Source organism: Phodopus roborovskii, unplaced genomic scaffold (assembly GCF_943737965.1).
Source record: "Phodopus roborovskii unplaced genomic scaffold, PHOROB, whole genome shotgun sequence".
NCBI lineage: Eukaryota > Metazoa > Chordata > Mammalia > Rodentia > Cricetidae > Phodopus > Phodopus roborovskii.
The window spans coordinates 44,121,996-44,145,614 of NW_026126517.1; the positions used below are offsets into that span (position 1 = coordinate 44,121,996).

At 37.6% G+C, this 23,619-nt stretch overlaps 1 protein-coding gene across 4 annotated transcripts in view; it reads left to right on the forward strand.

Moving 5' to 3' along the window:
* Positions 1-23,619, forward strand: part of Vps13c (vacuolar protein sorting 13 homolog C) — a 147,044-nt gene that overhangs the window by 20,195 nt on the left and 103,230 nt on the right. For 3 of the 4 annotated variants that reach the window (XM_051197858.1, XM_051197861.1, XM_051197862.1), the window contains 12 exons: positions 3,569-3,631; positions 8,039-8,104; positions 8,366-8,475; positions 11,358-11,417; positions 11,986-12,045; positions 13,543-13,623; positions 14,349-14,406; positions 16,413-16,540; positions 18,361-18,467; positions 19,520-19,691; positions 21,879-21,941; positions 23,198-23,324. In XM_051197858.1, coding sequence (XP_051053815.1) covers positions 3,569-3,631; positions 8,039-8,104; positions 8,366-8,475; positions 11,358-11,417; positions 11,986-12,045; positions 13,543-13,623; positions 14,349-14,406; positions 16,413-16,540; positions 18,361-18,467; positions 19,520-19,691; positions 21,879-21,941; positions 23,198-23,324 — 1,095 coding nt within the window. The remainder of the gene's footprint in view (positions 1-3,568; positions 3,632-8,038; positions 8,105-8,365; positions 8,476-11,357; positions 11,418-11,985; positions 12,046-13,542; positions 13,624-14,348; positions 14,407-16,412; positions 16,541-18,360; positions 18,468-19,519; positions 19,692-21,878; positions 21,942-23,197; positions 23,325-23,619) is intronic. The other variant, XM_051197859.1, reaches the window with a different exon arrangement.

The following is a 23,619-nucleotide window of genomic DNA, read 5'->3' on the forward strand; positions in this document are numbered from 1 at the left end:
ATTTGAACATTTTATCACCCTCAAAATTTGTTTTTAATCTAAGATAAACTTGACAATTATGTCACATTTTGATTTTGACTTTGATTTCTAAAGCCAGGACAGAATGAAATGAAAAGCATTATTAGTTTGAGGGACTCTTCCAGATTCCAGCTTGTTTTTATTTCTTTAAAATCAAGCCATATCCTTGTCTTTGACTGAGGTATAACTCAGAATTTCACATCATTTTTCAGTCATTTGGTGGTGTGCATACAGTTTTCAGTGTTGACGCCGATAGTTTCTGATAACATATGGCAAATATTTTTGAATTTTTATTGCACAAAATTTCTTTTTTTTTTTTTTTTTCAAATAAGACAGAATAAGACAAGGTGCATATTGACGTAAAAAAAATTACCCGGATTACAGTTACACACAAGAGAGGGCTCTCTCTGTGGTCCTGGTAGCATGAATCAGTGAGAACTCTATTTTGAAATGGCTTCTTGAGCTGAGTGTGCTTGTTTAGCTCTGGCTACTCTGGAGAGTGATGTGGGAGACCCTGTGGCCCAGTAGTGTGGGCTAGCCTGGGCAATATAGGAGACCCTCCTCAAACAGTAACAGCAATATCTGCTGCTGAAGGTTCCTGTTCACTGACCCTAACCCCTCCTTGTCTGAAGTATGTTTTTCTTATGCAGAAATGTTGATTCTCTACTAGGAGTTACTAATGTTAGTCATAATACAGAGCTACTGTGTTGGAAGAAAATGTTTGAAAACCTAAGTAATTTCCCCCTTTTTTCTTTTATACTTTAGAATGTTATCTTTCTATTGAAACTTAAATATCTGCATTTTTAGGAAAGGTTTTCTTTATTTGTGTTGCTTCTTTGTGCAAAATAAAACATGTGAGGTTTTCTGAGGGCAGTCCAGTAGGATTTTTAAAAATAATTTTTGATTCATTAGTGTATGTAATAATAGTTCAGTAAAAATGAGAAGTGATACTTGGAGAGCGCTAGGATTTCATTTCTTTCTATAGAATTTCCAGAGTAAGTATATTTTTTTCTCACACACGCACGCACGCACACATGTACATGTACATATATACCCCCACACATATATCCATCTAGTATAATAGCGTATTTAGGAAAACTGATACACAATTATACATTTATAATCACATATATAATTAATATGTTATATTTGTGAAATCTTCAGTTCCCTTTTTGGAAGGACTATTGTAATTGCTTAAAAAGTAACTTAGTAATTCCAGTGCTCTGTCAGAAAGGTGCGAAATGATCTGTTTCCATAGTGGATGGTTTAATTGGGATACATTTTGTCCTTTGTGCTTACAAGAATTTGACTGCTAGATATTTAGTGCATAGCTCTGAGTTGACATGTGTGGGTCTGTTGGATGCTTGTGGTTTCTCTAGAGAGGGTGAACTTACGTGGAGCTGGTCCTGCATGAGTAAGTCTGTTAAGTCTGTACAATATGTAATACAAACACAGCAACCTCTTGGGTGATAACTTTTAGGATTTTTTGAATATATTTAACATTCAGAAAGTGGGGCCTGGAGAGATGGCTGGGGGGGTAAATGCAATTGCCACCAAGCCTGACAACCTGAGTTTGATTCCACAGACCCACATAGTGGAAGGAGAGAACTGACTCCAGCAAGTTGTTTCCTGATTTGTGCATGTGTACTTGTTCACACATAAGTATATGAAGTAAAAATATAATGTTGAAAACATAAAATTCAGAAAGTAAAATTCAGTTTTCCAATTCATTTTTTCATGTACTGGTTCTGAATGTAAAATAGTTGAACTTAGTAATTGAGAGATATGCTGAGAAATTGACCCTGCAACTGAAGGAATCCACTTAATCATTTGACTTTATTGTAAATATTATTTCCTAGTTTCCATGGATATGCATCATCTTCTTATGATGCTTTTCATGTGAATGTAAACAAATCCTTTAAGGGCTTCATATCTTATGATATCAATTAATAGTTGTTTCTTAGTTATCACATTTTATTCAGACTTAACTTCCTGGTCTTTGTCCACTTTAAAGCACCATTGCCTGTGTAGAAATCCAGAGAGATAAGGAGAGCAGATACTCTGGGCTTTGTGGGCAGATAAGAGTAAAGATAAAATCCTCATGTTGACACACTCCAAAACTTGTAACTTCTTAAAATACTCCTGCCATTGTTTGGAACAAAAACTGAAGTTTTTAATCTCACTTTTAGTGCATTTGCTTAGCTGTAAAAAAAAATATAACTATTTTTCTCCTTTTGTTTTTCTGGAGTGGCTTTCTGTACTTGGGAAGGCAATCATACACTGATTCCCATATGTTAAGGTTCATATTTAAAATGCTGATTTTTCAAGGTACTATATACATACACTTAAAATGGTGTCCCCATGACACTTAGGATAACAGGTGGCAGTCCCCTGTGCACTCTTTGCTGTCCTTCACACTCTCTTCTTAGAGATCAGTTTATGTTTTAGAATATCAACTCTCATTTTTTTTCGGTTCACTGATGCGTGACATTACCTTAGACTTCTTTTTACCTGCCCTGTCTTCTGTTGACATGGGCCCCAAAGCTCACAGAGCGATGCCCTCTGCATCTCCTCAAAATCTGGATAGGTCATGACTCCTGGCCAGTTACTCACTGTGATAAGGTAAATGTTCTGTATAAAGATCTAGTGATAGACTGTGATTATAGTTCCTTCCAGAAGTCTTGTTTTTGATATTTCCTTTCATTCCTTGTTTAATCTGCTGTGTGAGCACACTACGTTTTCCACATATGGACTGGTGGGTTTTCATGCCTTTTCTAGCTGCTTTAATCCCAGTTTTGCTCATCATGATGTATGCCTTATCATTACTTTTTTTCTTGGAGTTTTCTGTTTGAATTGTTTCTTTTTTTCTGTGGTGTGTGTGTGTTGGATAAATGAACGGACATTTACTGAATATTTATTATTTACCAGACAACCATCAAAGTGTTTTCTATGAACCGACTGACTTAATAGTTAGTTACCCAGTGCAAAAATGAACTTTAACCTCTGGCCAGTGGAGGAGTAGGGAGTTCATAAATTTTTCTTCCTTGAAGTCTGAAGCTTCAGTCTGGTCTGTGCTTCATTTGGGAGGGAAATGGGAGAGGGTGCTGACAGTCGTTATTGACTTGAGTGGCTAAAGAGTAAAGGAAGGAACGAACATGTCACACACTAAAGTAAGATGAGAATTTTCTCGTCTGATTTTAAAATTAATGGTAAATATCACAGGAACTTAATGAAAATGGGCAACATGACAGGCAGGAAGAGAATCCAGATGACAGATTTGTGTTGTGTTTGAAAATGAAAATTACAGTGAGACCTGAGCCGTCGTTGCTATTTACCTGCTTTGGCCTATTTGATTGTTATAACTTTCATGATGAATAATTTTTGTTTCAATATTAAAATAAGGTTTGTGTATTAAAAGAATGGACCTGATGTCACTGGGAATGTTTCTTTAGGAGTGGGTGCTTTTGATGAGTTTAGGTGCATTTCCCATGCAAGACTAAAGGTGTCTTATAATGCTCTGTGTTTCGGTTACTGCTGCCATGGGATGCAGGTGCACCCTCAGGGGAGTTCATGTATGGCTTGGAAAACTTGCTTTACAAGGACGTCAAGCCTGGTGGGTATGCATGGTTAATTATACTTAACTTCATGAAATTGATGTTCTTATCCATGCCTGAGCTTTTTGTGGCGTCCATTCGATGGTGTGCCATCCTTTGAGAAATATGGAAATGTAATTCATGTTCACAACCTCACCATCCTTTCCTCTTCCCTCCCTTCTGAAGCCATTCACTCATTCACTGAACCTCTGAGTGCCTCTGGCAAGCTATGCTGGGAGCTTGGTGTTTGTGGGTGAGCAAGCACAGAGGAGGACAGGTCCTACTTCACCACTCTGTCTTAGTCCCTTGAGACAGAGTTTCTCAAGAAGCCTGGGCCTAGGCTAGCAGTGCTGGGAGACAGTCCCTGTGGAGAGAGCTCTCATATCTGCAAGTGATTATGACAGTCCTATTGCCCTTTGACCTTTGTTTTCTAGTGCGCAGTAGTCCTTTCCCATGAGTGCTTTCTCTTGTTTACAGCAGAGATTTTCAAATTTGCAAGAGAAAGACAAATTTTTTTTTAAAACAATTCATTCAGAGCCTCAAGGCGGGACCTCTGAGTTTCTTCTCAAGTCCTCTCTGAATGTAATTTTCTCTAGTCTGCTGTCCCATACAGTGTTGAAACCTGAAGCTCCACAAAGGCAAACTGAAGGCTGTTTGCTGTAGGGTTTAGCAGGGAACCATTTGAATACTAGGATTTGTACCAGATACATAGTAACAATTTTTATTAAATAAAATGTTATGTTTTTATAACTCTTCAGTCCTTTTTTATGTTAACTTAATCACACTTTAGATTTGCTTTGACTAAATGGTAAGTGAGTTTGCATCTCAATTTTAAAATAAGTGCCATGTTAGAATCCTTACGTAGATAAAAGCTACTTTACTTTATATATATTCATTTTGACAGTGGGGAGAATTTACAGGGCAGATTCACAGCATTAAGTGGAATTATCCTGAGAACAGTTTCTCTTTCTCCCACAGTAGTAACCACGACTGACTGTATTGACTTGTTCAGTACAGAGCATAGCATGGCTGGTTGTGCAATTTTGTAGGTTGTAATGGGCTGGCTCTCTGTTGTCACAGGTGCCAGTGTTTTCCGGTCTTTCGAGGAAGACTCTACCTGGAAGTTATAAATGAATGTTGGTGATTCATTCTAGTCCCTTATACAACCACTGGGCCTTGTTGAAAGCCAGCAGAAGCCACAGTGAAGGAAGGAAGCCTTAACAGATCTTTCTTCTTTAGATTTTAAAATAATCCTGGATAAAGCGAAGTACAGAGAGAAGAGTTAATTTGATGATGGCTTCATTTCCTTAGCCAGGAGCTGATGTGTACTTTACCATAGTTTCCCCTTTCAATTTCTGAGTGCACGTTCTTTCCTTATTTCATGCCACATTTTTTAAGAGCAGCGATTCTCAGAAAGGCAGAGCTGGCTATTTTCATAGTGATATCAAAGCATTTAATTTTTCATGGAGTTGACTTTTGTGTGCAGGTGTATAAGCAATGGCTTGTAAACTCAGTGGCTGCCATGGCCTGATTCAAAGCAGGACACCTCACTGTACTGCTGGTCATTGTATTCTTTGCTGCTGTGCACTCATTACAAAAGCAAAAGAAAACAAAATGTGCCAGCATTTCTTAATGTTTTTTTCTTGATAAAACAGAATTTGAATTTTAACAAACAGTTCTTGAGCAGGTCTCTAAAATTTTCTTGGAAGCAAGAGAAGTATGTGTGAAGCATTTCTGAATGCTGAAGTAGGTTGATTCTCAAGGATGGTTACCTTTGCGGATTGTGGGGGTTGTTAGTGGACGTTGCTTCTTATGAACAAAGTCTGTTTTTACTTGAAAGATTGACAGATTGCCATCATTCAAGTTTGAGTGTGTAGCTACTTCACAAAACAAAGTGAAAGTGAGCCATCATATATGAGTGGCTTTTAAGGGAACATTAGAATTTAAAGAACCCCTTGCTTTCTACCTTGAGCTTGGTAGCTACCCAGGATGGCCAGACTTTCCTACGAGACTGGTGGTGATTCTAGCAAAAGTCCCTTTTGTGTTAAACAGTGACAAGACTGAACCTGAGCGCCTTGCCCAACTCATTGCAGCATGGTTTCCATATTAAGTAGTGAGTGATGAGTCATGGCTGTATGAAAGGCCCACATGATCTGTGAGCTGGCCAACTGGTTGTAATTTGGCTGACTATAAAACTATAATTAAGAAACTCCACTTACTGAACTTGAGTGCATTCCCAATAATTACACAAAAAGGCCATGGAAACACTCTTTTCCAGTTGCATATCTCGTTTGAAATCATATTTTCATCATGTACTTCAATCAGAATAGCATATCTCAGTAGACTGAAGTCAGAAACAGATATGTGAATCTAGCCATCTTCTACTTAGCCAGATATTAGGGAGATTCATAAAAATGAGAAATCATGTGATTCTTCTCATTGTGACTTTAAATTGTATATGTGTGTGTGTATGCATACATATATAATGTATGTATACATATAATGCATAATTATAAGTAATCAAGTGATGGTTTAATATTATTTTGAATGAATTGAGAAAATAGTTTCTGTTTCTATTTCCAGCATGATAAATATGAATAATTATAGCCCATGTTACTTAAAATCCCTTCAAGTTGCTTATGCTTTAAATGCGAATTAAAGGGTCCCAAGGCCAAAGTTTTGAGAACTGTACTTGAGAATAATAAATTCATTCTTCATTAGATTGATTAGGAACTTTCGTTACTATGTAGTCCTCTTGTAGATTTAAAATGGTTTCAAGAGGACTGACGTGGTGCCCCACATGATGACATTAAAGATAGAACAGGGGCTAGACCACCTGCGAAGCTAGAGTGATGGCATCTCTTGGCTGGAGACCTCAGCTGAGTAGCATGTTTTCTGGACAGCACTGGCTTTTTTACTTTTTCCCAAATGGTGTTTCTGAGAACTCAGTCTTTCTGTATGTGTGATTTGTGGAGTGGAATCAGGAACTGTGACTGTGTTAGGAAATGCTGGTGTCTGCACTATCCAGCTTCTGTTATGTGTGTAAGTGCTTTCCTCTGGAAACTGTTTATTTCTATAACTCAAGTTCATGTCTTAATTTTATGATAGAACAGTTTGCAAATATCAACAAAACAAAATAGTTTGCATATATATTTCCAGATTATTTTATATTTTGTTATAATGTTTATGTGTGGATGTTTTAATTTATTTGAATAGACAAGTATTATGTACATTTTTCTAAGATATAAATCTCTGTCCTTGGAAGCCTCCTGCTGGATAGGAACCTCTTGCTCACTGGCAAAACGATTATTAGAATTTTGTGTAAGGTACAGGCCCTTGGGCTGCTCAGAGGAGCTGTGCAAAGCGTCATGCAGGCAAGATTGTTGGACCCGAGACAGCAGTGCCTAGAAGTTTGCTCAAGAAACAGTTTGAGGCTGGCAGCCTGTTTATAGAATGATGTGTAGAGAGGCAGTAAGCATTGGCATTATGTATGTTCCATACAATTAGCATCCCAATTACAATTTCATACAATTACAATGGACATTTCTGCAGTTTCCTGTGCATGCATGACTGACAGGAGTAACAGAGATCAGGCCCATGTCATGCAGACACATTTGATTTTATTTGGCAGGCCGCAGAGAGCCTCTAAATGAGTGTGAACGAGGGGGAGGGGATTGATGGACTCAACTAGTATTTTAGATACAGTAGCAATGCAGAAGGCCCTTTAACAGAAGGTGAGGATGGGCGCAGAGTCAGGAGAATACCCTTGGGGAATTCAGGTCACAGCTGATATCTGTCTGCCCATTGAGTGGAACATTCACGGGCTGGGTCAGAAAGGTATTGGTTAGAGTGAAAATGCCCAATAAAGAAGGATGCAATGTAAAGGAATGATTGCTAGTTGAACGTACTGTTTAGTGTGTGTTTTATGCCCTATGTCTTCTTACTTTTATGAGCTATAAACCATGCCTAAACAGTTCTGTTTGTGAAGGGTATCATCTAGAGAGACCATCAGCACTCAACCGGTTCATTCCATTTGCATCCCTTTATCCCTGCCACACATTGTTCCAAACCATTCCCTGAAGGTTTTATATCATCATCATTACATTTCCGATATTTTGGTAACACTGAATGTAAAGTGACACTGTAAATGTGTAGTTATACATATTAAAACACCATTGGGAATGGTTATATCTTATCTGTGTTTTGTATAACTGTGCCTGCCACATTATAATCTAGATTCAAGGTTGTTGATCTAGTAAAGGAAGCTTGTGAGTGTGTGTTTATGTTGTAGTAGGTCAGTCAGTGTAGATGGAGGTAAGTGATGCTGAGCTTTGATGTCAGGAAGAATTCTCTTATTTTCTTTTCTGTTCTCTTGTCTGCTAACTTGACTTTTATCCTTTTCTCACTAAAATGCTTCCACTGAGAAGGACGTAAGCGTAAAAAGCACAAAAAACATTTTAAGAAACGTTTTAAAGGTCTTGATCGCTCCAAAGGTAGGTACACACAGTTCTCTCCCTGTGCTGTTTATACATCTTGATTTCTGTCTTGGAAGGTAAAATGAACATTAGAGTACAGTTTAAATATAAAACCGAATTTTAAGTTGGAGCTGTATATCAGGCTCTAAAACAAACTTAAGCTAGGGCCCTAGAATATGTTGTAATTTCTGTCACGTAGTGCCAGTAGCGCTTCTTGGCCGTCGGTCATGAGGTGTGCGTCAGCTGCAAGTCTTGAGCTCCTGTTTTCTCTTTTCATAGATAAGCCCAAAGAAGCCAAAAAAGACACATTTTTGGAAAAATTGGCAACTCAAGTAATAAAAAATGTTCAAGTGAAAATCACCGACATTCACATTAAATATGAAGATGACGTAAGTGATTTCAGTATTTTAAGTTGGTCATTAAATGTGTTTTATGATACTCTGTACCTTATGATATTCCTTCTGCAGATTATTTGACCCAAATTTAAATTTAAGACAGCTACTCCTGTAAATATATCATCAGTGTTTCACCATTCTACTGGGCTGTGTTAGCTCTCCTCACATAAATAGATATAGCAAAAACCATATGACTGTTCTCTGTGGTTTATGTGGATTTTGTTGTACATGTTATGATGTAACTTTAGGAAGCTAATTTTCATTTTTATATTGTCAAAACAATTAGTTCTGAAAGGTGATGGAATGACTGTTGGTAATGGCAGCCAGCTGACAGGGCCACTGCTCAGTGTAGTTACAGCCTCTTACCCACACCTGGAGTGGGTACGAACTGCTCATCAGCACCCACAGTGGCTTTGAAACCAGTCTCCATACAAGTCAATTTGGATTCTCTTGTTAATTTGCCTTAAGTTTTGACTAGATTGGAAGCATATGACAGGGTTTTAATTCCCTGTCCTGGGTTCTCTGTGTAACACTATTTAATAAGATATATTTGTAGATTGAGGAGAACAAAACAAAACACTCTACTACTCACTTTATCTTTGGCTTTCTAGAGGAATTAAAGTGAACTTTGGTAACAACTTAAAATGTTCTTGGTTATAGTAAATGGAAAAATTGTACTCTATGTAGTATGGAAGTAAGAGTTACTATTAAAGCTGTGTGGAGCATTGGGATGCTTTTATATTTGAGGGTACAAATGTAAATGATATAACTAGTTTTAAAATCTAGAGTGCTTTCCCCCAAAACCTAAAATTAAGCATACAGTAAGATCCACAACTGATTTCTGGATATATAGCCTAATAAATTGAATGAAACATCTTGAAGAGACATCCTCAACTTTGTTCACAATAGCCTAGATACAGGAGCAGCTGAAAGGCAGTAGGCAGATGAACAGATAACAAAAATACTTAGCCTTTCCACAGTGAAGTACTTTTTGGCCTGAAAACAGAGCGTTCTGCTACTCACAGCAACATGGCTAGAGATGGTGATTGGAATTAAGTGGAATAAGCTAGTTACACAGAGAAAATATAGCATATGTATTATATATATAGATATTTATATGTGTTATCTAGAAAGTCAAATGCATAGTCCAAAAATGGTTATGAGAAATAGGAAATAATCAGCATGTGAGATGAATTACTCAGGTTTGTGTTGTTATGGAAACAACATAGTACATAGGAGTCCCCTCAATCATATCTAGACTAGTATTTGTGGCAGCATTTCACCTATGACAAAATACAGTAAAATTACCTAAAGGAAGAGAGTTTAAATGCGTGAACAGTTCTTATATCACGTGTCTTCCAGGGTAGTTGGCTTATTTTATCTAGAAGCATATGAGGAATATGGAATGTAAGAAATGTGTATTGGGGAGTTACAGGCAGTCTTTTAGCACTGTGGAGTTGGACTGTATCAGAGTTCCTTCTGAAATAGCTGTAAGTTATTTTGAAGTAATTATCAAAAGATGAGCAAATCATTTCCTTCTCTCTACCCTCTCACACAAAGACACAGACAGACAGACAGACACACACACACAGACACAGGTACACATGTACACTTTTTTCTTTTTTTTTGAGATGAGGTCTCAGGTGGTCCAAGCTGTCATTAAACTTTATATGTAGTTGAGCATGGCTGCTTGCCTCCTTTTACTGAGTATGGGGATTACAGGTGTGTACCACTACACATGATTCATTATTTATAGAAATTAAATATTTGTTTGTATTAATTGCAAATAAAATCTATAAAGCTGTTTGTGCTTTCCAGCTACCGCAGAGCATGCACATATAATTCTTTTTTGCGAAGGGTCTGTGTAACAAGACCGTGGAGTTCCATTTGGATGACTTAGAACAACATTACAATTCCTTTTCTAGTAGTTCATGCTGCCATCACAAGCAAACAGTTGTCTATGTCTTTTGAACCTCTTTTTGGCAGTCTCAGGCAGTGACGTCATGTGCAGGCTACCCACTGTCTATAAATACCACATATCAAAGTTCAGAGACAGAAAAGCAGTTTATCATTGGGAGATTTGGGTTAAGTAGACTTGGGAAATTACATACTAAGATTCTGAAGCCTGGCGGCGATAGGAAGGTTGAAAGTTCAAGACCAGGTTGGGCTACAAAGTGAGCTCCTGTCTCAAGAAAAGTAAAACAACCCCAGAAAAGCACAAAACCAAGAATTTCCCCTTACCAGGCAGTTTTGAAGCATCAAGGGCAGTAAAAGATAGTTCATGTTTCCAAATAAGAAAATCTGAGGTGTTGGAGCAGTTATTTAGTGGTGAAGTCATCATCTTGTACCTGTCTGTGAAGAACATTGTGGTACTCGTTCAAGTCTGTCAGTCCTAGTTACAGAGCCTCTTAGTTGTAGGAAAACAGAGTTCTGGGAAAATACCCAGTTAGAGGTATAGGAGCTGTCATAATGCTTCTATGGACACATGGCTATGTGTCCCTCCTCCCTCCTTCCCAAGTCCTTTGAGCTGTGTGCCTTCCTCCAAGACATGTGTCTACCTGCTATTTTTTATTTTTATTATTAAGTTTACACTTTTATTTAAATTTAATTTTTTAATTTTTTTGAGATTTGCATACAAAAATACTATACTTAAATAATTTTCAACCCTCCCCACCCCTCCAACTCCTTTGTCTCAAATTAATGACCTCTTCTTTTTAAATCATTGTTTTTAGCTATACAAAACAAAATCTGCCTCTGAATCTATTTGTTATTGTTCATATGTACATGTGTTCTGGGCCAACCACATATTGGGGATATGCTGTTTGTTTTAAAGGTTCCAACACCTCATATTTTAATGTCCCTTTCTTTTTTGATAGGTCACTGATCCAGAAAGGCCACTTTCCTTTGGTGTCACGCTGGGAGAATTTAGTCTATTGGTAATTTTGGCTTATTTAAAATTTCTGTGGTATCTGTGAAGTATTAATATTCTGAAATCAACTGAATAGCCTGAGGCACATTGTTGCTTCAAAGAGCTTTTCTGTTTCTGAAGAATTCTCTTGCTGCACATTTTCTGTAAGTTCACCATTTTCAGCAATACTTCTATATTTAGTAATTAATATTTGAGTTTTTTTCTCTTTTCACTATTAAAATCAACTTTCTTTTTTTCTATTTTTTCTTGTTTTACACATTGATCCCAGTTCCCTCTCCCTCCCATTGATTTTTTTAAATGTTCCCACATAACAAATGTTAAACCATTTAGACGAAATGAGTGCTGTACCTTGCACATGTGGGGAAGGAGCAAATGACTGCGTAGCGTTCTGATCTCATACTTGGTATTATTTTGTCTTCCAGAGAGAAGACAAAGTGTGTGTGTGTGTGTGTGTGTGTGTGTGTGTGTGTGTGTGTGTATGGGGGGTATATGAATTACTTGGTTATTGCTTACAGATACTGGAGTGTTGGGTGACTCGTACTGCTTTGTAAGAGTTCACCTTCTTTTCTTTTTAGACGACAAATGAGCACTGGACTCCATGCATTCTAAATGAAGCAGAAAAAATTATATATAAGGTATTATATTTCTCATATGTAAGGTTGTAGAATTTCTTACTGGAGATCAGTTTTTATGCTCCTGTAGATAAGATCTTTAAGTACTGAAATAACTGCTCGGCCAGATGGCAGGGCGGAGCAGCAGCATTCCAGTCCAGCCAATGGAGGCAGCTTGGAGATGTGTCCGTGTTACCGGTTAGTCATTTTAATGCAAACTCTGCAAAAGTGTCTTTATGTACATTTTAAGGATAGATCTAAGCCCTCAAAAGCTTTGAGAGAGGGTGGGTGTAAGTACAAGCGGCACATTGGACCGATTCTTGATAATTGCTTGGGCCAAAAAAAAAAAAAAAAAAAAAGCTGCTATGTAGAGAAAAACTTGATTACCTTTGTATTTATGATAAAACTAGCAAGCAGCATGCCAGGCAAAATTGTGTATGCAATCTTGGGCATCCTGGATAGTTCCTCTCAGTGTGATAGTCTACTTAACGTTTAACCTTAAAGACATCTAATGTATTTATAGAATTAATGTTGTTTGATTCTAATTTTAGCTAAAAATTCTGGGTGATCTACATATGACCACTCTTGCATTTAAAAGAGTAGCTATTTCATTTTAAATTGGCTGTCGTAATCAATTTGTTAAATAAATAGTACTTGTTTCCTTTGACATACTTAGGTATATCATACTGATTGAGTTTTTAACAGCCAGTTAGCAGGACAGAAATGTATAAAACGTGTTGAGTGTCAGCAGTATTTTAAAAGGGTTGATGTATTCCTTGGCAAAGTTAGGTCATTAGGGAAAATTATGTTCAATGTGAGTGACTAAGTGAGACCTAAATGCCTTAGACTTAAAGTACTTACTTTGTCTTTATAGTTTGTTAATAAAGATGAGTCAGAGGTGGGAAAAGATCTGGTTTGGATTAAGCTTTTGTCACATGACTTTCTGTGATCACTTGCTTCTTCATCAAGTGAAGGCTCTGGCTACAAGCAACATCCCCAAATGGTATTTAATGAAAGGCTAGGGAATCGAGGTGTTAGATGTAGAAAGTGAACTGGCCAAGCTCCACCCCAGGCATAACTGAGCAGGGTGTGCTCTGGGTGTGACTGCAGGCCTTCTGAGTGCTTGACTTGGCTCCTAAGCATGGTGGCTCCCCAGAGGCGATATCAGCCAGTCTGTAGCTTTCCCTGCCTTACCCACAGTCCCCCATCACCATCCCAGGGCAGCTGTTGATAAGTGCTTGAGGGAGCTTGTGTTTTCCTATGTAGCAAAACAATCCATTAGATGCTCAATTCTCACTATTTGATATTTGACTGAATGTGAGTCTCCGAAAATCTGTTCCCAGAAACGCAGTTTAACAAATGCTAAACTTAAAACAGCTCTATGAATTTGCCACCCCTTCTTTTTTGCATATTTTCTTTCCTATGGAAGTTGAGAATTTCAGTGAGCATGAGGGCAGTTGTTGAATGCCGATATACAATTTCAGGGTGCATTGCCTGACCACTTTCCTTTTCCTTGCATAGCTTGTGAAACTTGACAGTCTCAGTGCCTACTGGAATGTCGGCTGCCGCATGGCTTACCATGGATCAAGGGAACACATCTTGGTAATTTCAGTTTCTGCCTTGAAGTGCTAACTGCACACCAGGAGTGTGTTTGAAAGGGAGGTCCTTCGTGAGGACAGGCTGTCAGTCCTTTGTTTAACTGGCCTGTCACTAAACTGTGGATGTGAAAACACTTGAACTCCATCTGTCTCTTCAGAAGACCACCATTAATCTGAAGATCTTTCTGAAACCATTCACTCCACAGTGACACGGGAGCCCATTACAGTGTCCTCTGTGGTTGTTCATGCTCATTTTGGTGGCATTCTTAATCTGCAGTTACCTGTAAGGAGGATTGGGAGTATTGTGAAAATGCCACCCGCAGAGCTAGAGCACATGTCTTAAATGTGTTTAGGTAGCTATAATGATGATTTGCTACACGGTGGGTGGGCAGTGTACTGAGCCAGTGTCTTATTTGTTTGATTAGAGGAAGGGGCAGGACTCCAGAAACACTCTTAACAGAGACTCAGCCTTTGAGTAACACTTTGTGAATATTTATCTGTGTGGGGATGGTTCTCACAGAGAGGACCATACTTATGTTCCCAGATATTTAGGTATCTTCATTGTAAAGAAAAATACCTTAAACTTATGCTTTACATTTCCTTATGGATTAGTTGTTACAAGAGAGTAATGAAGGTACTTACTGCTGTGAGAACAATTCTTATGAAGTTTTTTATATGTGTGGCTAAGTGTGTATTTTTCTTTCATTCTCAACTTTTAAATCTCTGTAGGATCAACTGAAGCGTGAAATTCTTACAAGTAGAAACACCCCCCCAAACCATCAGTACAGTGAGTACCAGGGGGAGTTGACTTATATAAGAGACACGGAGGTCAATGTTTTCACAAGCGTTAACAAACAGAATGTGTTATTTTATGGCATTTGGCTATAGGACATGTATGTTTGGATACTAACTCCTCAGGACTAGACTGTAACCGTGCGGTACTGGAGAATGACAGAGGAGGGCTGAGTAGCTGTGGGTCACGTGCAGCCAACCTCCTTTGACCTCTGTGCTTTCTCTGATCTTGCTGTAGCTTGCTGTTTTGTGGTCTATGCTCCTTCCCTCTCCTTTCTCTCCCTTCAGTTTCCCCTCCCTTGCTTTCTCCTTTTCTCCTTTCTTCTTTCCCTCTCTCCCTTTTGGAATCTTTGGATTTGTAGCAGTGTAAAGCCAATCACACTGGATATTTTTTAAAGTGAAATTTTAAGGTTTTTGGCAGCTTCTGCTCTATTTTCCTGACAGGGCTGCCTGCTTTTTTATTCACTGCATCTGCTTCCCCTTTCAGTTTCATTCTAAGAAGTTGTTAGTTTGTTTTTTTATTCAGTAAACTTTGTAAATCTTTGTAATTGCCCTTTGCTTCCGTGTCTGTTTCTTTCCATATCTCAATTGTCCTGGTTCTCTGTGGTTTACTTCCTGTCCTTTGTAGCTCATTGCTGTTAGATGATGGTACTTTCTGTTATGTTCCTACACTTGAATAGTGACAGCATTTTACAAGACCAGTGCTCTAACCCCTGAGCTGTGGAGCCAGCTATGTGACGGCATTTTAAAGTGTTCCCAGTTTGTTAAAATTTTTAGTTTCATTGATAAAATAACTATTTCAGAAAATAAACAAGTTAATTATCAGGCATTTATGAATAATATAAATCAGTTAAAATGTTATGTAATCTAATGCAAATTATAATTACCATAAGGTAACACATCTATATGGCTTTGATACTATTTATAGTCATCATCACTAGTAAACTTTTTGTTTTTACTGTCATTCAACCTCAAGAGTATTTTTAGTTTTTTTTTAAGGTTGTCTGTGTATGATCAATCTGAAAACAGTATACTGGTAATTTTTTTTTTCTAGGTTGCTTTTATTTATGTTTCTGTTACTAAACTTTGTCAATGATTAAGACAGAATTAAATTTTATTTCACTGTTTTAATGTTTTAAATGAGCAATAAATTATTAAATCACAGAGAATCCCAGTTTTAGACAGGGACTGTCTATGTTCCATATACTCCTTACCTAGGAGCACACAACTCCAATTAATTCTAGGGAGATTGGGTTTAGCCAGCGAGCTCCCTAATTGTTTTATACTTATAAATGTATCCTGGTATGTTTCTCTTCTCTCTCTCTCTCCCTCCCTCCCTCCCTCTCTCTCTCCTTCTCTCCCTTCCTCCCTGTATGTCTGTCTCTCTCTGTCTCTGTTTCTATGAAAATAGATTTTTTTTCTGCAATATATTCTAATCACTGTTTTCCCTCTCTCATCCCTTCAAGCACACACACATTGCAGAGACATAGACACACACAGAAAAGCCATAAAAACTCAGAATTGGAAACTGTAATATATGAATAGTAGGCTAGTAAGGAACAATATTCTCAGACAAAGCATTATGAGACAAAAATAAATCCAAAAAAAAAAAAAAAAAAAAAACCAGTTAGTTTTGTGTTGGTTACCTATTGCTGGTCATGGGGCCTGTCCTTAAGTGTGGTTTGTATACCCAGTACAAACTCCCTTAGAGAAACCAAGCTTCCTTCATGAAGTTGTCAATTGGAGATGGATTCTGAGTTAGGGATGGGAAATCATCTCCACTTGCCCCTCTCATCTGGCTTGCACCTATAAAGGCTCTGTGCATGCTGCCACTGTCTCTGTGAGTTCATATGCTGTACACATTTCTTGATAATGATTCTGTTACATATGCATGACATCATTTACTTTTTTACTTTCAAAGTGCAATATTCTCATAATTATTCATAGTTGTTCATAGTTAAGAGCATGTAGACATACCTATGTTTCCCCATGTGATGTCAGTTTTCCAGCCAATATCAGCCTCTGCAAAACTCTACATGAATCCCTGTGCAGAATCAGAGCTTAAAACACCCAAACTTGATGGGAACATAGAAGTACAAAATATTGCCATTGAGCTGACAAAGCCCCAGGTAAGGTTCCCTTGGATACTTCTGGCTTTAATTAGCTTTGAATCCTTATTTTTGTGGTACTTTCATTCATTCTGTTGGCATTTTATGAAAAAAAAAAAAAAAAAAAAGCAGGTTGGGGGGACTTAGAAGAGAAATTTCAGACAAATAGTTTCCATTAATCTGACCTTTTTCACAAATGATGCTTGATCTTATTACACTGTAGTGAATGATATTTCCTTTGAATTCATTATTATGGGAAAATTTTAGTGTGCTTTTTAACTCTTTTTTTCTCTTCTCATTTATTAGACTGTGTATATATGTGTGTGTGTACACATGTGTGCATGGGTATAGGATCAGAGGACAACTTGAAGGAGTCAGTTTTCTCCTTCCACCTTGTAGGCTCTGAGGATTGAACTCAGGTTGTCAAGCTTGGCACAAGCCTTTACTCCATGAACCATCTTGCCAGCCACCTTTTTAGTTTTTTTTTAATTAAACTTTATTTCTATTTATATATAGTATGTGAGCCTTTGTGAATATACAGGCTTGCAGAAGCTTAAGGAGATGGGGTGAGGGTGTTGGGTCCTTTGGAACTAGAGCTATTGGGGTTTGTGTGCTACTATGTGAGTGCTGGAATTAAACCCAGGTCCTCTGCAAGAACAAGCCCCTGCTCCTAACCTCCCACTCATCTCTCCAACCCCATCATCTCAGTTTTTAATGTCAGACACTCAAGTACCATTCCTTTAGTTTTTAGAGCAACTGTTTTTCCTGTGTTTGTTTTCCAAGTGTGGTTATATGCCTGGAGGCTTTGGATAGCAGCCCTGGAGACTGGAATTGAGAAGATAAGAGGCGTTGATAACTGGGCTTATAGGTTAATGCTGTCTAATAAGTAGAATGTAAATGGCCTTTATCACTCTTTATTTTCTAGTAGCTACTTTACCAACAAGGAAAATAACGGCTTTTCATCTGTTTATTTTTGCCTGGTCCAGAACTCACTATATAGCTCAGAGTGGCTTTGAACTTGTAGCATTTCTTCTATCTCAGACTTCTGAGTGCTAGGACTATAGACATGTACCATCATGTCTAACTTAAAACAAACCTTAATAACCTATTTTATTCAACATAATGTTTCTATAATTTTATTTTATAACATTGTGAATATAAATTGTAACTAGGTATTTTGTATCTTTTCTCCCTTATGTCTTTAAAATCTTGGATGTAGTTTATTGTTGAAGTTTAGGCTAGACACATTTCTCAAGTAACCCTTAGGTTGAATCGTACTGAAGAAAATCCAAAGGAAGCTAGGCCTTTTTCTGCGTGAGCCTATGATCGTTCCCACCCCTTCCTTGTGTGTTTCTCTTCATTTGAACTGTTTGTCAGGTCTACACAACACAAAGTTGTGCTGGTAGTAAATTGAATGGTTAGATAGCTTCATCTTGTTTGTATATTTACGCATTGATTTTTCTGGAGCAGATTGGGAGTCAGCTCCTATAGCTGTGGTAAAAACGAGGGTTCAGAGGAAAAGCGGGCAAGTTTACAAGCACAAATACATTCAGTACTGAAAGAAACACCATTTCATTATTGCTAATATATGCATTTATCATTTTAGATTACTGAAAAAAGGGCATCTATTGTTGGTCATGTGACAATTTAAATAGCTGCATAGTTTTCTTTTATAGAAGAACTTAAAATATTGTGTTTAATTTCTAATTGATAATCTCGGGTTTAAACAGGTATAGTTAGTATATTATTGAATTTTGGGGTCCTCTAGAAAAAGAGAATCAGTTCTAATTTTTATTTGTATGTTCACTGTAACAAACATAATTTTGTTCTTGTCTCAATAGTACTTAAGTATGATTGACTTTTTGGAGTCACTGGATTATATGTTTAGAAATGCCCCATACAGGAAGTACAAACCTTACTTACCACTTCACACCAATTGTCGACAATGGTAAGTTAGAATTTGTTCTTTTTATCTAAAAATTATTTTCTTACTCTCTCTGTCTCTCTCTCTATTGTAGATGTGAGGATGTGCTTGCCTGTGTGGATATGTGTGGAGACTGGAGGTTGATGTTGATGTCTTCTTCTCTATTCTCATCCCTTACTTTTTGAGACATCGTCTCTCATTGAATCTGGAACTCTTCCATTTCAGCTCTGCTGGCTGACCAGCAAGCCTTAAGTGCTTCCTTTTTGTCCCATCTTCCTTTCCCCTTCCAGCACTTGGACTATAGGTGTGCACCAATGAACCTAACTTTCTTTTATGTACATTCTGGGGATGAAAACTCAGGTTTGCATCTTTTGTTCATCAAGCACACTGACTACTGAGTCATCACCTTAGCTCTTATTCTTTTATTTTATGAGACATGACTAATCATATAGTCCAGGCATTCAGAGTTAAGAGACCTTTAAGCTCTAGTTGTCTAGACTCTTCTAAAAAAAATGAACGAGAGAGATCTTTTTTTGTCTGTGCTATTGCTGTTGGCTTCTCCCAAATGTCTTGTTTTATATTATGCTTCTGGATTCCCAAAGTTTTAACTTTCAAGACCTTGATCATGTTTTAAAAAGCCTTGTCAGTCATCCATATGGACTCAAGACTATAATCAGTAGAACATAGTTTGTAGGCACGTTTCACTTAATAGTGGAGATGTATTATGTGAAATGCTTTTCATGGTTGTGAATAAACTAAGATAGCTACAACATCACAAGGTAATATAATTGTATGAAGCCATTGTGCTGTATATGGTCTACCATTTAGCAAGAAGCTGCTGTCTGGCCTGTGACTGTACTGTTTTCCACATCTATCATTTTGTGCCTTTGTGGGTCCTGGAGTGTGTTTTTGCTATTCTGTTTAGGTCAGAGAGTTGTAGTGGGGCCTTGCAGTGTTACTGGAAGATGGTAAAGAAGAAGAAAAACAACAAAAAATCAACAATGTGGTATCTCTGAAAAATCAGGACTATTTTCTTACAACCTTATGTTCATATGTACATTAACATTTGACTCTAGGTGGAAATATGCAATTGATTCTGTTCTTGAAGTTCATATAAGAAGATATACTCAGATGTGGTCATGGAGTAACATAAAAAAACACAGGCAGTTACTCAAGACTTACAAAATTGCCTACAAAAACAAGTTAACACAAACCAAAGTCTCAGAAGAAATACAGAAACAAATTCAGGTATGTTTTGCATAGATGAGTCTTGATATATGTCTAATCACCCTTTAATATTCTCTATTTATTTGAGACAAGAGTCTCACTCTGTAGCCCTGGCTGTCTTGGAACTCACTTTGTAGACCAGGTTGGCCTCGAACTTACAGAGATTCACCTGCTTCTGCCTCCTGAGTGCTGGGATTAAAGGTGGGTCCTGCCACATCCAGCTCCTTTGATATTCTATGTATACAGCTTGAATTAGAATGTCATTTGAGCCATGCATTGGTGGCACATGCCTTTAATCCTAGCACTTGGGAGGCAGAGGCAGGCAGATCTCTGTGAGCTTGAGGCCAGTCTGGTGTACAGAGCTAGTACAGGCTCCAAATCAATATAGAGAAACCATGTCCTCCCCCCCAAAAAAAAAAAAAATCAAAAAGAAAAAAAAAAAAAGACAAAGAACAGACTCATCACTTTGAAAAGTATTATATGAGAAAATAGACTATTTTTTTTTAATTTTTTCTTCCTTTTTCTTTTCCCTGGTATAATGTCACATATGATAAAACTACTAACTCTTTGGGAAAATGTGTTTCATTTTCTAATACTGTTTCAAAAATGGACATCAGCCTCATTTAAATGTTCATTTGTTAGATCTTATTATGTTCATAAAAATCTTTGTAGTTATACCGTAGTGTTCTCTCCCTTTTAGAACTTAATATATTATTTATAAACAAAACAAAACTCCTTTCTTCCTTGAGAATGGCTCAGGCTCTTACTTGCGCCCTGAATACAGAATTTGCTTACTACTGTCTTTCTGGTGGCTGTTGCTGCCATCGAGTTGCAGTGTCTAGGATGTGAGACTGGGCTGGACTCTTGTGTTCAGTGACAGTCACCAGTATGACACATTAGGAAGAACATAGGTGTGGGAACTGAGGATCGGGACTCAGGTGCTCTGTGCTTACCAGCTGTTCTGGTCACCGACACCGGTTTCTCAGCTTCTCAAGTACAGTGTTTCTCCTCAGGAGTAAAGTGAAACTACATCTGTCTTACATTCTTAAGAGATGAATGAACAAAATACATGAGTTACCTGAGATACGGGTCATCCAGTAAATGCTAGAGTCTTCACTTTTTTCTTTAGTCTATGTAATGACTCAACTAATTTACATTCCCTTCTTTATTTTGTATTTTTGTGATGATATAGTTGCTATAGAGTAGTCCAGAATAGGGGAGAGTAAGAAGTAAGGACCACACATTCACACAATGCCTGAAAACAAGTCTCCTTTTTAATTACTGTTTAAATTTTATGTCTTTAAAATTACGTGTATGTGCATGTCTGTGTGGTTTTGTATATACAAGTATAAAGTACAGGAGGCAAGAAGGGGGTGTCACATGTCCTGGAGCTGGAGTTACAGGTGACAGTGAGCTGCCAGAGGTGGGTGCTGGGAAGTAAACTCCTCCTCCGCAGGGAATCCAGGCCTGTTTTCCAGCTACCTCTTCAGCCCCCCACATCCCTTTCTTTTCTTTCTTTCTTTGTTTTAAAAACCCTTTTAAAGGTGTTATTTATTTCATGTGTGTGTGTTCTGCTGGTGTGTATGCCTGTGCACCATGTGTGTGCCTGGTGCCTGTGGAGGTCAGAAAGGGCTCAGATATCCTGCCTGTTGCAGATGGTTGTGAGCCGAGCCTCCTTGTGGATTTTGGGAACTGAACTTGGGTCCTTTGTTAGAGAAGCCAGTGGTCTTGACCTCAGAGCCATCTCTTCAGCTCCAGCACAGCTCCCATCATAAACATTCTAGTTTTTATGTGCAGTTACCTATGTCTCACAGAAAAAGCTTTATTTTCAAACTACCTTGCTCAGCTTAGATACAGGGTGGAGGGCCTCCGTCCTGCCTCTAATGATGCAAGACTTTGATGATTCCCTATGGGAGTGGGATAGGGAGAGGGTGGGAGAGTGGGAGGATGAGAGGGAGAGGGAACTGGGATTGGTATGTAAAATAAGATTGTTTTTAATTTAAAAAATTTAAATAAAATAGAAAATAAGGATTCCGTTTCTTATAGAACTTTTACTTCTCCTGCTATAAAAATTAAAATAATGTAAAGCCTCATGTATATTTTAGCTCATGCTCTCATTAGACAACCATCAGTATTGATAATGACTAGTTAAGTCCATCAATTGTGGAGTTTGTATTTGATCTAATCATTATTTCTCTTGATTTGCAGGACTTGGAGAAGAGTCTAGATGTTTTTAACATAGTTTTAGTGAGACAACAAGCACAAGTTGAGGTAATCATTTTGGTCGACTGACTTCAGTCTTTATTAATCATGTTACTATCACTACTTTAAACCCAGGATGAAGAAATGTCCGTTGTATGGGAAGTATGAGAATAGAGATCGAGTTCTTACTGTTTCATTTAGTGTCTAGAGAAAACTAACTGGAAAAAAGCTGCTAATATGAGAAGGAAGAGCTTTAAGGCCATGTAATCTAAAATTCATAAAAAAAAAATAAATCTACGTTCTCATCATTCTGGCAACTTGGAATTTTGCAGTTAACATTCGTCATGAGGCATTGGTTTTCCTTATGTCCTTAACATACTTACTTCAGCCTTGTATTGACTTATTACATAATTAATATTTTCCTTTCTCCTTTCCTCTTCCCTCTGTTTTCTTCCCTTCTGCTGTCTTTCTCTTTCTTATTTTCCAAAATCAGGACCAATCTGTCCATAATTTTTTTTCCTACCTCTCTACCAGGACATTAGGTACTTTGTTCTTTCCATGTAATTTCTATTCATTTTCAGTGATTAAAAATGAATTGCAAATGAAAAAGAGCTTATGGAAACATTAGAAAATGTAGATCAGCAGAAGGAGATGTTCTCATTACTTCACATGTTGTCTTGAATGCTCAGCTGCCTGCATTTCCTAAGTCCTTCCTAGAGATCTCAAAGGCATACCACCCCTGTTCTGTGATGTTGGGGATTGAGCCCATTGCTCAGTCATTCAGCTGTTCCTTCTAATCCATACTCATTTTAAAATGACAATAAAGTGCATGCCTTTATTTATTTACATAGCAGAAACTTAATGAGTTTCTATTATTCTTGGTTATGGTTAAGTGTGTGGACATGAAGGTCAGATGGTTTCAGTTTTGCAGGCTTAATTTCTTTGTGCTTTGCTTCTCTTATTTATAATGTGACCTGTGTCCTGGTCTTATTATTGTGGGGGATATCTGATAGTTCATGTAAAACACTTGGACTGTTAGGGGCCTGGCCCTCAGGAATGACTAAGCACGTGATTTTTTTTTCTTTCTCTTTATCATTTATATTAGCATATCGGTTTGAGAAAAATGAAGAAATCCCTCCCAGTGGGAGAGGAGGGTAATAAACATACAGTTAAACATAAATAGGCAGGACCATACTGTGAGCATTATTTCAGAAAAAATGGACCTCTCTCCTTACTCTATTGAGTCATTAAATAAAATTGAGCATGGTTATACTTAACAAAAATCAGGGTTTCTTCTGAATGAGTCTTCAATTTTTATTTTTCAGGTCATTCATTCTGGGCAGAAATTAAGGAAAAAGTCTGCTGAGGCAGGCGAGAAACGTGGCTGGTTTAGTGGGTTTTGGGGAAAGAAAGAGTCTAAGAAGAAGGATGAGGACTCCTTGATCCCTGAGAGTAAGTCTCAAGGCAGGCAGTCATCTGCTGACAAGGAAAAGCCATGTAGATTGTTTCATATGCCCAGCACAGGAACACATGAACACATATGACGGGCTATGTAATTGCTTTATTTTTCTACCTGGAGTAAAACTTGAAATTTCTTGAAAAATGACTTGTGAGAAATTTGACACGTCCATGCTTAGAGGTCTCAGTGTTCTGCAGTCCTTTTTGTTAACTTTTAGATTTTTTTTTTATGCATATAGAGTATTTTTTATTTAATTTTATATAACAAAGTCCAATTAAATGAAAACAA